Source organism: Nycticebus coucang, chromosome 23 (assembly GCF_027406575.1).
Source record: "Nycticebus coucang isolate mNycCou1 chromosome 23, mNycCou1.pri, whole genome shotgun sequence".
Classification (NCBI taxonomy): Eukaryota; Metazoa; Chordata; class Mammalia; order Primates; family Lorisidae; genus Nycticebus; species Nycticebus coucang.
The window spans coordinates 10,994,084-11,008,032 of record NC_069802.1 but is presented as its reverse complement, the minus strand read 5'-3'; the positions used below and the strand labels follow the sequence as shown (position 1 = coordinate 11,008,032).

Genomic DNA, 13,949 nt, shown 5'->3' with positions numbered 1-13,949 from the left:
AATGGAGGAAAATTTGGAATTAGAAATTCGAGGAGCAATTCAAAAGTCGGAATTAGAAATTCGAGGAGAAATTCAAAAGTTGTCTCAAGAATTTAATGAATTTAAAGACAAAACCACCAAAGATTTTGACACACTGAAGCAAGAATTTGCAGCCCTCAAAGATCTGAAAAATACAGTAGAATCTCTCAGTAACAGAGTGGAGCAAGCAGAAGAAAGGATTTCTGACATTGAAGACAAAGCCTTTGAATGCTCCCAAACTCTCAAAGAGGAAAAGAAATGGAGAGCAAAAACGGATCATTTTCTCAGAGAGCTCTGGGATAATTCAAAGGCTAATATCCACCTCCTTGGAATCCCTGAAACTGACGAAATGGCCTCGCAAGGCACAGAGGCCCTTCTCCACAAAATTATGAAAGAGAATTTTCCAGACTTGCCAAGAGATTCTGAAATTCAGATAGCAGACAGTTTCAGAACCCCAGAAGGACTCAATCTGAATAAGACATCCCCCAGGCATATCATAATTAACTTCACTAAAGTTAATGTGAAGGAGAAAATTCTCAAAGCAGCCAGATGTAAGAAATCCATTATGTACAAAGGTAAGAATATTAGAATGACTGCAGATCTCTCTGCTCAAACTTTTCAAGCCAGAAGAGGGTGGTCATCGAATTTCAATCTCCTAAAGCAAAATAACTTTCAACCTCGGATCCTGTATCCAGCTAAACTGAGTTTCATTTATGATGGAGAAATTAAATACTTTAATGACATTCACATGTTGAAGAAATTTGCCATAACCAAACCAGCTCTCCAGGATATTCTCAGACCTATCCTCCATAATGACCAGCCCAATCCTCTACCACAAAAGTCAGCTCACTCAGAAATTTTTGATCAAACTCCAACTTCCGCAGTGGTGAAAGGATTAAAAATGTCCACTGGACTTTCGAAAAACTCGATACCCAAAACTTTACCAGACTTATCAATATTCTCCATTAATGTCAACGGCTTAAACTGTCCTCTAAAGAGGCACAGATTAGCTGACTGGATACAAAAACTCAGACCAGATATTTGCTGCATACAAGAGTCACATCTTACTTTAAAAGATAAATATAGACTCAGAGTGAAAGGATGGTCGTCCATATTTCAGGCAAATGGTAATCAGAAATCAGCAGGTGTTGCAATTCTATTTGCAGACACAATAGGCTTTAAACCAACAAAAGGAAGGAAGAATAAGAATGGTCACTTCATATTTGTTAAGGGTAATACTCAATATGATGAGATTTCAATTATTAACATTTATGCACCCAATCAGAATGCGCCTCAATTTATAAGAGAAACCTCTAACAGACATGAGCAACTTGATTTCCTCCAGGTCCATAATAGTTGGAGATTTCAACACTCCTTTGGCAGTGTTGGATAGATCCTCCAATAAGAAGCTTAGCAAAGAAATTTTAGATTTAAACCTAACCATCCAACATTCGGATTTAGCAGACATGTACAGAACATTTCATCCCCAAAAAACTGAATACACATGCTTCTCATCAGCCCACGGAATATAGTCCAAAATCGATCACATCTTAGGTCACAAGTCTAACCTCAGTAAATTTAAAGGAATAGAAATTATTCCTTGCATCTTCTCGGACCACCATGGAATAAAAGTTGAACTCAGTAACAATAGGAATCTGCATACTCATACAAAAACATGGAAGTTAAATAACCTTATGCTGAATGATAGCTGGGTCAGAGATGAGATTAAGAAGGAAACTGCCAAATTTTTGGAACAAAACAACAATGAAGGCACGAATTATTAGAACCTCTGGGATACCAGAAAGGCAGTCCTAAGAGGGAAATTTATAGCACTGCAAACCTTACTCAAGAGAACAGAAAGAGAGGAAGTTAACAACTTAATGGGACATCTCAAGCAACTGGAAAAGGAAGAACGTTCCAACCCCAAACCCAGTAGAAGAAAAGAAATAACCAAAATTAGAACAGAATTAAATGAAATTGAAAACAAAAGAATTATACAACAGATCAATAAATCAAAAAGTTGGTTTTTTGAAAAGGTCAATAAAATAGATGAGCCTTTGGCTAACCTAATGATGAAAAAAAAAGTAAAATCTCTAATCTCATCAATCAAACGATAAAGAGAAAATAACAATAGACTCCTCAGAAAATCAAAAAATCCTTAATGAATATTACAAGAAACTTTATTCTCAGAAATACAAAAATCTGAAGAAAATTGACCAATACTTGGAAGCACATCACCTTCCAAGACTTAGCCAGAATCAAGTGGAAAATGTTGAACAGGCCCATATCAAGTTCTGAAATAGCATCAAACATACAAAATCTCCCTAAAAAGAAAAGCCCGGGACCAGATGTCTTCACGTCAGAATTCTACCAAACCTTTAAAGAGGAATTAGTACCTGTATTACTCAACCTGTTCCAAAATGTACAACAAGAAGGAAGACTACCCAACACGTTCTATGAAGCAAACATCACTCTGATCCCCAAACCAGGAAAAGACCACCCCCAAAAAGCAAATTATAGACCAGTATCACTAATGAATATAGATGCAAAAATATTTAACAAGATCCTAACAAACAGAATCCAGCAACACATCAAAAAATTATACATCATGACCAAGTCGGTTTTATCCCAGGATCTCAAGGCTGGTTCAATATCTGTAAATCTATAAGTATAATTCAGCACATAAACAAATTAAAAAACAAAGACCATATGATTCTCTCAATCGATGCAGAAAAAGCTTTTGATAATATCCAGCATCCCTTCATGATCAGAACACTTAAGAATATTGGTATAGAAGGGACATTTCTTAAACTGATAGAGGCCATCTACAGCAAACTCACAGCCAATATCATATTGAATGGAGTTAAATTGGAATCATTTCCACTCAGATTGGGAACCAGAAAAGGCTGCCCATTGTCTCCACTGCTCTTTAACATTGTAATGGAAGTTTTAGCCATTGCAATTAGGGAAGAAAAGGTGATCAAGGGTATCCATATAGGATCAGAAGAGATCAAACTTTCACTCTTTGCAGATGATATGATCGTATATCTGGAAAACACCAGGGATTCTAGTACAAAACTCTTAGAAGTGATCAAGGAATACAGCAGCGTCTCAGGTTACAAAATCAACATTCATAAATTGGTAGCCTTTATATATACCAACAATAGTCAAGCTGAAAAAATAGTTAAGGACTTTATTCCATTCACAGTAGTGCCAAAGAAGATGAAATATTTGGGAGTTTATCTAACGAAGGACGTGAAAGATCTCTAGAAAGAGAACTATGAAACTCTAAGAAAAGAAATAGCTGAAAATGTTAACAAATGGAAAAACATACCATGCTCATGGCTGGGAAGAATCAACATTGTTAAAATGTCCATACTACCCAATGCAATATACAATTTTAATGCAATCCCTATTAAAGCTCCACTGTCATACTTTAAAGATCTTGAAAAAATAATACTTCGTTTTACATGGAATCAGAAAAAACCTCAAATAGCCAAGACATTACTCAGAAATAAAAACAAAGCAGGAGGAATCACGCTACCAGACCTCAGACTATACTATAAATCGATAGTGATTAAAACAGCATGGTACTAGCACGAACAACAGAGAAGTAGATGTCTGGAACAGAATAGAGAACCAAGAGATGAATCCAGCTACTTACCATTATTTGATCTTTGACAAGCCAATTAAAAACATTCAGTGGGGAAAAGATTCCCTATTTAACAAATGGTGCTGGGTGAACTAGTTGGCAACCTATAGAAGACTGAAACTAGACTCACACCTTTCACCATTAACTAAGATAGACTCTCACTGGATTAAAGATTTAAACTTCAGACAGGAAACTATAAAAATACTAGAAGAGAGTGCAGGGAAAACCCTTGAAAAAACGGTACGGGCAAGTATTTTAAGAGGAGGACCTCCCAGGCAATTGAAACAGCTTCAAAAATACACTACTGGGACCTGATCAAACTAAAAAGCTTCTGCACAGCCAAGAACACAGTAAGTAAAGCAAGCAGACAGCCCTCAGAATGGGAGAAGATATTTGCAGGTTATGTCTCCGACAAAGGTTTAATAACTAGAATCCACAGAGAACTCAAACGTATAAGCAAGAAAAGAACAAGTGATCCCATTTCAGGCTGGGCAAGGGACTTGAAGAGAAACTTCTCTGAAGAAGATAGGTGCATGGCCTACAGACATATGAAAAAATGCTCATCATCTTTAATCATCAGAGAAATGCGAATCAAAACTACTTTGAGATATCATCTAACTCCAGTAAGATTAGCCCATATCACAAAATCCCAAGACCAGAGATGTTGGCGTGGATGTGGAGAAAAGGGAACACTTCTACACTGCTGGTGGGAATGCAAATTAATACATTCTTTTTGGAAAGATGTCTGGAGAACACTTAGAGATCTAAAAATAGATCTGCCATTCAATCCTATAATTTCTCTACTAGGTATATACCCAGAAGACCAAATATCACATTATAACAAAGATATCTGTACCAGAATGTTTATTGCAGCCCAATTTCATAATTGGTAAGTCATGGAAAAAGCCCAAGTGCCCATCGATCCATGAATGAATTAATAAATTTAGGTATATGTACACCATGGAATATTATGCAGCCTTAAAGAAAGATGGAGACTTTACCTCTTTTGTGTTTACACGGCTGGAACTGGAACATATTCTTCTTAGTAAAGTATCTCAAGAATGGAAGAAAAAGTATCCAATGTACTCAGCCCTACTATGAAACTAATTTATGGCTTTCACATGAAAGGTATAACCCAGTTACAACCTAAGAATAGGGGGAAGGGGGAAAGGGAGGGGAGAGAGGGAGGAGGATGGGCGGAGGGAGGGTGATTGGTGGGATTACACCTGCGGTGCATCTTTCAAGGGTACATGTGAAACTTCGTAAATGTAGAATATAAATGTCTTAACACAATAACTAAGAAAATGCCAGGAAGGCTATGTTAACCAAGTGTGATGAAAATGTGTCAAATGATCTATAAAACCAGTGTTTGGTGCCCTATGATCACTTTAATGTATACAGCTATCATTTAATTAGGAAACAAAAAACAAAGAAGAAAAATTAAAAGACAAAAAAAAAAAAAAAAAAAAAGAAGTAAAATCAGTAGGAGAATCGCTTTGCTTTCTGTTCTTCCCTACTTGAGGGCGACTGGTCTTATACCTAACAGAGACTTGGGTACGGTTTCTGAAATCCCAAAGACAATTAGAGAATGAACACATAATTAGAATGCTAGTGTTCTGACTCTGACACATCTTCACTCCATATAAATCTGGTACGTGTAAGTATGTCTCCAGACACAGATTAGACTCCTGTGCCCTCAGCACATAGTCTTTTTTCCCTAAAGTTAATCCCATGTACTAAGATTCATGTCCTTATGAATATTGTTTATGATAGAATTGCTCTTACTTAACCAGTTACTTCCCCTGAGCCTTGTAGGATTAAACTATTTCTACTCACTTTCCCTACTGATTTGCAACATTGTTAATATAAGCAACCTTGTTTAGGTACTATAGAAATACAGCTGTTCACTGGGTTTGGCGCTGGCTGTAGTCATCAGCTGCGCCAGACCTCCTAATCCCATCTCTTTGTCTTTGGTGTAATCTATGCCTCTTGTGTGACCTACCTTCTCAATTCCCCACCCTTCCCACTCTATATACTAGACTTCTGAATCTGACGGTTACATTTCAAAAAGATTTTTAAAATGCCACCAGGAACCATGCATTGCAATACTTTGAAGTAAGCTATTGATAATTTTCTACATCAATTTAAAACATATCGAAGATTTTAATACTGTCTACACAAATTCAAATAAAGACAAAGCATACTTTCCAGTATTTAAAACATAAAGATGGGTAGAAGTGTGTCTCATCCACACAAATCACAGAGCACATTTTTTTTACCTGGTGAACTCTAGGACATTGAGCAATTCATATCTTTCTTCTTGTCCCAGCTGTGAAGAAAAGAAATATGTGATTACATACAGTTGGAAATACCTCAAACTTCCTGGAAGTCATACGATTTTATTGTAAAAAATGTCAATGCAAACGTTCCCTTCTGAAATATAGGGTATTTCATTATTAACTTTCCTTACTAACTTTTAGGTTAATTGAGATATAGGAAAAATAAAGTCCCAAAGAGGAGAAAATCAAAAGAAATTCCAAGTGCTATGGAAGCAAGTCTTATAACAGCTCAGACAAGAGAATGGGGGGCTTCAAAAGGCTTGTCCTAAAGAGAGACCTGCCCACAAACACTGTCTATGTGACCGTAATGAGAAAGTATATTAGAAGGTACAGAACAGTTAGTAAAGGTAACTGTTAAAAAACTGTTACATAGTTTGACAAGGGCATACTCTGTGTAACTACCACCCCAATCAAGATATAAGACTTTCCCACCACGCCATAAATTCCCTTGTACCCGTTTCTAATCAGTCTCCTCCGTACCCTGAGGCAACTGCTGTTCTGAATACTATTACCATGAATCACTTCTGCCAGATCTTGAGCTGCATATAAATGAAATTAAGGAGGATGCACTCATTTGGGCTTTTTTTTTTTTGCTTAACATAATGTTTTTGAGATGCAGCCATGCTGTTGATGAATCAATAACTCATTCCTTTTTATTGTTTATTATATCCTATTATAGGAATGCCATGTGTATCACGATTTGTTTATTCTCCTAGTGATGGGCATTTAGTTTGTTCTCCTTTTTAGCTACTATGAATACAGCTGCTATGAATATTCTGTTGCAAATCTTTTTGTAAACATAAACTTTCATTTCTTCTGATTAATAAGTACAGTTGCTGGGTCAGGTGTAAGCTTACCTTTACTAGAAGTTTTTCCAAAGGGGTCACACCACTTGACACATATCTGCTAGCAATATATGATTGTTCCATTTGCTCTATATTCTTTTTTTTTGCAGTTTTTGGCCGGGTCTGGGTTTGAACCCACCACCTCTGGTATATGGGGCCGGCGCCCTACTCCTTTGAGCCACAGGCGCTGCCCTCTATATTCTTACAACATTTGATACTGTCACTATTTTTAATTTTAGCCTTCTTGGTCGATGTGTAGTGTTATCCCATTGTGGCCTTAATTGCATTTCCTTGATGATTGGCAATGTTTTTTCCTGTGCTTATTGGCTATTCATATTTCTTCTTTTGTGAAATGTCTGTTCAAGTCTTCTACTCATTTAGAAAAATTGAGCCTAGGGCGACGCCTGTGGCTCAGTCGGTAAGGCGCCAGCCCCATATACTGAGGGTGGTGGGTTCAAACCCAGCCCCAGCCAAACTGCAACCAAAAATAGCTGGGCGTTGTGGCGGGCGCCTGTAGTCCCAGCTACTCGGGAGGCTGAGGCAAGAGAATCACTTAAGCCCAGGAGCTGGAGGTTGCTGTGAGCTGTGTGAGGCCACGGCACTCTACCGAGGGCCATAAAGTGAGACTCTGTCTCTACAAAAAAAAAAAAGAAAAATTGAGCCTAAATACCTAACTAAAAACTGTAATGTAATTATAATAATTTGGGAATATGACAAAAGGTAAACAAAAGGTAAACAAAAGGATGATGATGTAAGAGAGAAAAATCCTCATTTAACAGAATAGTCGTTTGTAAGCCTAAACTTGAAGAAATCAAAACATGTTTCAGTAATCACATAATTTCTGAAAATATAAGATGTGTCAATGCCTGAAGAGATAGCTAAAGACCAGCAGGTGGCTGCTTCTGGAGCAGGGAATCTCTATTTTATTATGCACTTTTTGGTGGCACTTTCCCCTTGAAGCTATGCAAATGTATTACTTTGATTGAAAAGCATTTTTTTTTTAATTTTTTTTGCCGGGGCTGGGTTTGAACTCACCACCTCTGGCATATGGGACCAGCGCCCTACTCCTTTGAGCTACAGGCGCCACCCCTAAAAAGCACTTTAAACATACATAACTTACTGAATCTATAATCACTGAGTCAGGGGTTCTTCCCGTGAAAACGAAATTCAGTTGCTTGGCTGCTCTGACCAGCGCTCCCTCATCTGTTTTAGGAAAAGAAAGAAAATACATGACAGAAAACAGTTAATCCCAAATACGGAAGAAATACATGATGTAATATAATTCTCTGTTCAACCAAACTTCTCTTTATTCCAGCCTGTTACTGAAATCCACTTCTTTTTAAAAGTGACGTGCCAATGCGGAAAGAATGAGGGCAGTAACCTTAGTGTCTGAGCTATGTACTGGGACTCACTGTTCATTATAGATTTGTAAAAAGGATAATTTCATGTGCCCCTTAGTCCAGCATATTCTCCAAAAACCCTACCTCACATGGCACAAAACTGCCTTCTTATGTTATATTCTTTTCCTCCTAAAAAGTCAAATATAGAAGACCTACTACTACTTGAGAATTCAATTTAAAAAGATTGAAACATATCAATGCTTTATTATATATTTATTTCATGTCACAGACTTTTCAATACTATAATAAAAGTAGGGTGTGGCAGAAGACAACATTCACATAGTTATTATTCCAAAGATATGAGATGTAGCAAAGCTTAGATTTTTTAGCAGTTTGATACATTCTACAAATCACAGGTGCTAGTTTAGAATGGAGTTTCAAGACATTAAATTTCTCTAAAATCTGTTCCTACTTTCCTAAAATTTTACAATCATCTAATTATTCAATTTTACATTGAAAATAGATAATACAAGCATATATATTAAATATTGGTAACTATACTAATAAATATTTTATAGAATCCCTTCAAATACAAAAAACCCTTCCTATCTAGATTAAGTACACAAGCTCCCTGGTTGTGATTTCCAAAAGAAAAAAGCAAAGTTAGTGTTTTGATGTCAAACATGCTCACCATTTTAAGGCACACAGATCTTTCTGTCCCTGTTTGCTTATATGCAAAAATAGTCTAATACCTTATTCTTAGTTACTTATAAAGAAGGGAAAAACTATTCTATGAATGCAAAAAAGTACTTTTATCACTCACAAGAAGTTTGTTGTTTAAATTTCCACGTAACTTATGTTGTATCAAACCTCACATATATAAAACTATGTATTATAAGACGTCTATATTTAATCCTAGAAGTCAAGATTTTCTAAACAGTAACTATAAATTTTTATCACAAAAACACACTCCATTTGCCTATCTTATTTTCCAACTAAATTGATTTTTTTCTGGACAATCCAAATTTCAGAACAGTTTTCCAGAGGAAAATACTTTGCAAATGTTTCACGTGTACCTGGAGATGCTGCTTGGTAAATAATCTTGTCTCCTTCTCGCTCTGGTACTGCTGTGTGGCAGACCGCCATCATCGTGAGAAATTCACATATTATAGGTGCAGTTGGCTGTGAGAAATAAACATGTAATTCAGCCCTTTTCATCTAACCATTTTGACACTGATAGTCACTTCATGATAATAAGACACTTCATGTCTATTAAGACGTTCGGCAGTGCCTGTGGCTCAAAGGGGTAGGGCACTGGCCCCATATGCCAGAGGTGGCGGGTTCAAACCCAGCCCCAGCCAGAAATTGCCAAAAAAAAAAAAAAAAAAAAAAAAAGGACTGTAGCTTTCAAACATTGGGGTGTGGGATTATAATCAACTAAGAAGCCAATGTCTATTAACAACAACATACATCTTTAACACAAATTATTCATTTTACACTTTTTTATTCATTTTGTCAAACATAAATTGTAGAGTGAAAAAGTAGATATAAATGAATCCTGCAGTGGGGAAATGTTCATTTTTACCTGGTTGTAATTCCTGATCAGATTTAACTTTTAGGTATGTAATTTTACTGTGGCTCCGTGACTTTGGCTTGGAGTGATTGACGGGATTGCTCTGTCATGCTCCACCTTCTGTCTCTCCAAAAATAGCAGCCTTAGCCTGGTCCATGTTTTAATGAATAAAAATAAAGAAATGGAGCAACTATGGCCTGAGGAAGATAGAAAGGTGGAATCTTTCTGCAAGGAACTTAAGAGTTTATAGGAGAAAAGTAGCCAAATATTTTAAATTAAACATCTTCTTGTCTAGCTCTTAATAAAGGGAAATGTCATCCAAATGAATAAGGAAAAAACATCTTTTCTATGTTCTTGGGCAATAAATAAGTAAATAAATAAATAAAATTAAGTGATTAGAAAAGTAAATCAGAACATTATTTGAAAAAAGTGGACAAAATAGAGATGGTCCCTGCCATTGGAAGCTTAGACTGTGGGGAGGACAGAATGCTCATAAATGCAAAAGCATTATTTATTCACAGAGCCCGTGTGATAAGGACTCTAAAGGCAATGTGCAAGTATCATGTCACATGACTTGGGTGAGTCCAGGCCTGTTATCAAGATAATGTGATGTGTAAACTGATGACGTTTTATCTTCGTGAAGAACTTAGCCAAGCATTTTCTATCAAGCAGGAATGGGACAAAACTGAAAAAGTCTTAAAGAAGGAAAGAGTGAAGCATATTTGAGCAAATAAAAGAAAGCTGGTGAGGAGAAAAGAAGGAAAAAGAGCTTAGAGAGAAGGGATGACTTCGGCAGGGGCCAGATCTTTGTGAAAGAAGCAAGAAGGCAGAAAGTTGTTTCAAACAGGGCAATGATGGGGTTGGGCTTCTATTTGCATTATTCCACCTGCCCGTGTGAAACAATAATTGGAAGAGTGTGAACCTGAAACAAAGCAGATAGGTTAGGAGCCTCTGACAGTAACCCTCCATGGATGCTGGTAGTCCAGGCCGGGGTGGTGAAAGTGAGGATGAGCCACAGTCGTTGCTCAGGACAGCCTAAGAAGTCAGTACTTACAAGGGCTTAGTGACTCAGTAGTGACCCAGTTGTGGAGAGAACAGGAGGTATCAAACCCCCAAGTCTCCAGAAAGGGTGATAAGATAGGTGGGCGATGGTATAATTTACTGAAGCTGAGAACACAGAGGGAAGAGATGGGCTAGATCTAGGTTTTGTTGATCCTGAAGCTAAGATTTTTGTTGAAGGCTTTCTTAGAAAACAAGGTTTTAAAAATACCCATATGAACACACTGCCGGGGCCCCACTTGGGCAGAGGTGGTAAGTCCCTCTGTGCTTGAGGAACTGTATTTTGAGGTGTCAATTATGTGCTCAAGTTTTGACATATTGAGCTTGAAATGATGGTCAGAAAACGTTCTGGAGTTTACACTCCAGGAGACGGTGTAATTTGATTTTAGAGAATTTAAGTAAGTGTCAGTAACTTCACAGGCAGGATGTTCACATTGGGTGGCCAATGTCTCGGGTTTCTACGTACATTTGGCACTGGCCTGTGATATCGAGCAGGTAATTCATTCCTCTGGATACTGTGAAATCATAATAGTGAGTTGTTTCATAGAGAATTCTACATTTAACAAGAAACACTTTGACAAGGCAGACTATTGATTGATGATAACATTAAAGTTAAGTTTTTAACAACCATGAATTCATGAAAGCCAAATAAAAAGGGTACAGCCAGAAAAGATTTTGATAATTATTAGAAATGATCACATTAGTAACATAACAGAGAAATATACAAAACATGGAAGAAATTCAGACAAACGCCCTTTAGTTTTCATTCATTGATGAAAAGATAACGGTTTTATATCACTTACGTGGTTATTTTGGAGATTTTCCAGCAACGATGAATCGCTAAATGTCTTTTCATCTCCGAACTGTGAGCCCTGCCTAACGGGGAAAAAACCAGAGATCATTTATACAAGATCCCCGATCTCTTTGTGTCATGCTTTTAAGTAAATTATTATGTCTCCAAACCCTTAATAAATTATAGTCTGGCCTGTATTTCTATATATGATATCACATATTTCATGATTGTATCATAAAATATAACCTAAAATGTGACAGACACTATGGTGTAATGAAAAATAGTATTGTATAGTTTATTTTTCTGGAGTCAAATTATACTGTAACCACATGAAGTTCTTTTTTTTTTAATATAGTAATTTCATTTTATTTTTTTGAGACAGACTGTCACTCTGTTGAGTTGGGTAGAGTGCAGTGGTGTCCTCATAGCTTACAGCAACCTCAAATTCCTGGGCGCAAGCAATCTTCCTGCCTCCACCTCCCAAGTAGCTGGGACTATAGGCATCTGCCACAATGCCTTGCTAGAGACGGGGTCTTGCTCTTTTTCAGGCTGGTCTCGAACTCCTGAGCTCAAGCAATCCACCTTCCTCAGTGTCCCAGAGTGTTAGGATGACAGATGTGAGCCACCGCACCCGGCCCCATGTGAAGTTTTAGAAAATTAATTTAAAAAGCATAAGAAATAAAACTGTTAAAATTCTTGAAATTGCATTCTTCTACTTCCACAATACCTTAATTTTTTCAGAATTCTGAAACTCATCCTCTAATCAGGCAGCCTGCGTTGAGCTCTGGATCCCGACACGTGGCTTTTGGGTGGGTAGCTGCAGGTCAGACTTTGGGTGAAGGGGGTCTTTGCAGGGAGCGCCGTAAGTGCCCACCTGAGCAGGAGCCACCCTGGCTCTGTGGCTTGCAGCAAAAGGGGTTCACGCCCCAGAGCCCTTCCTCCTCCTCCTATAAGAAGTGAATTTCAACTGGGACCCTGGCAACTCTGCTCGCAGCTCCTGCTCCAACTCCATCTCTCTCCCCTTTTGCAAGACATTCACAGGGCTGTCAGTCAGCCTTGGCTTCCTTTATGCCTCCAATTACTTCTTGGCATTCTTCACAGAACATAGGTCTCCTTAGCCTCCCCCGGGCAATTCTACCAGGGAGGACCCAGAGAGTCATTTACAACCTGCATGCTGCTGAGCAGCTGGCCCTTGACCTGTGCCCTTGGCTTCGTGGGTCGCATGATTTCTCTCGGCCACTTCACTATTCAAGTGTGTCAGTTCAACCTTCTTGAGTATAAAGCCACAGGATTTTAAAACAGACTTCCTCCATTTCTTCTTCAGTTGCTCCAAACAAAAGAAACCAATGCGGATGGCTGGAAAGAGGGATCTCCAGCGTCCAGGCAGGGAGACAAACGCCTGAAAAGGTGATGCTTTCAGCATACAACCCCACGAAATTATGTGAAGGCTGCCACTCACGGCACTCCATGAGGTCTGGGCCAGGTGTCGGTTATTTTCATACTCTAGCGCCTGAAGGTACATAGTGATTATTTTGGGATGAATGGCAGTGGATGCAAAAGCCCATTCTGCACCCTCGTCTTTCAATCTTTATGATTTGGTTAACATCACTTTGTGGTATCACCTAAGCACAGTGAGAATGGCTCACATCACAAGGTCCCAAAGCAATGGATGCTGCCATGGGGGCAGAGAAGGGGACACACCTGAACCGTTGAGGGGACTGCAAACTAGTACAGACTTTATGGAAAGAAGTATGGAGAGTCCTCAAAGAACTAAAAGTAGACCTTCCATTTGATCCTGAAATCCCATTACTAGGTATCTACCCAGGAGAAAAAAAGTCATTTTCCCAAAAGGACATATGCCCTTGAACGTTTATAGCAGCCCAATTTACAATCGCAAAGATGTCGGAATAACCCACACATGAACGGATTAATAAACTGTGGTGTAGGTATACCATAGAATACTCCTCGGCCATTCAAAGTAAATTTTTATATCCTTTGTTATAACTTGGATAGATGCGGAGAGCACTCTCCCAAATAATGTATCACAAGAATGGAAAACCAAGCATCATATACTGGACATTAATTTGAAACTCTCAGATTAACGAGCTCATGCTCACGTGAGAGAAAAACTCAATTAAATTCAAGCAGGGGGGAGAGGAGGAGAGGGAGGGTTGGCTGGAACCTACCCAGTGGGAACAGTGTGTGGGTGTATAAGACACCCCCTGGGTGAAGGCCACAGCCACAGCTTGAACTTTATGTAACAAATGCAAACATAACCTAATCTCATGTATCCTCATATTAATGTGAAATAAAAAAAATACTTTGGTTGG

At 38.2% G+C, this 13,949-nt stretch overlaps 1 protein-coding gene across 7 annotated transcripts in view; it reads right to left on the bottom strand.

The window, feature by feature from the left end:
• ATP8A1 (ATPase phospholipid transporting 8A1) overlaps window positions 1–13,949 on the bottom strand; it is a 274,837-nt gene that overhangs the window by 150,965 nt on the left and 109,923 nt on the right. For all 7 annotated transcript variants that reach the window (XM_053577693.1, XM_053577692.1, XM_053577687.1 and 4 more), the window contains 4 exons: window positions 11,630–11,702; window positions 9,271–9,376; window positions 7,975–8,057; window positions 5,950–5,999 (listed from right to left, as the gene is read on the bottom strand). In XM_053577693.1, coding sequence (XP_053433668.1) covers window positions 5,950–5,999; window positions 7,975–8,057; window positions 9,271–9,376; window positions 11,630–11,702 — 312 coding nt within the window. The remainder of the gene's footprint in view (window positions 1–5,949; window positions 6,000–7,974; window positions 8,058–9,270; window positions 9,377–11,629; window positions 11,703–13,949) is intronic.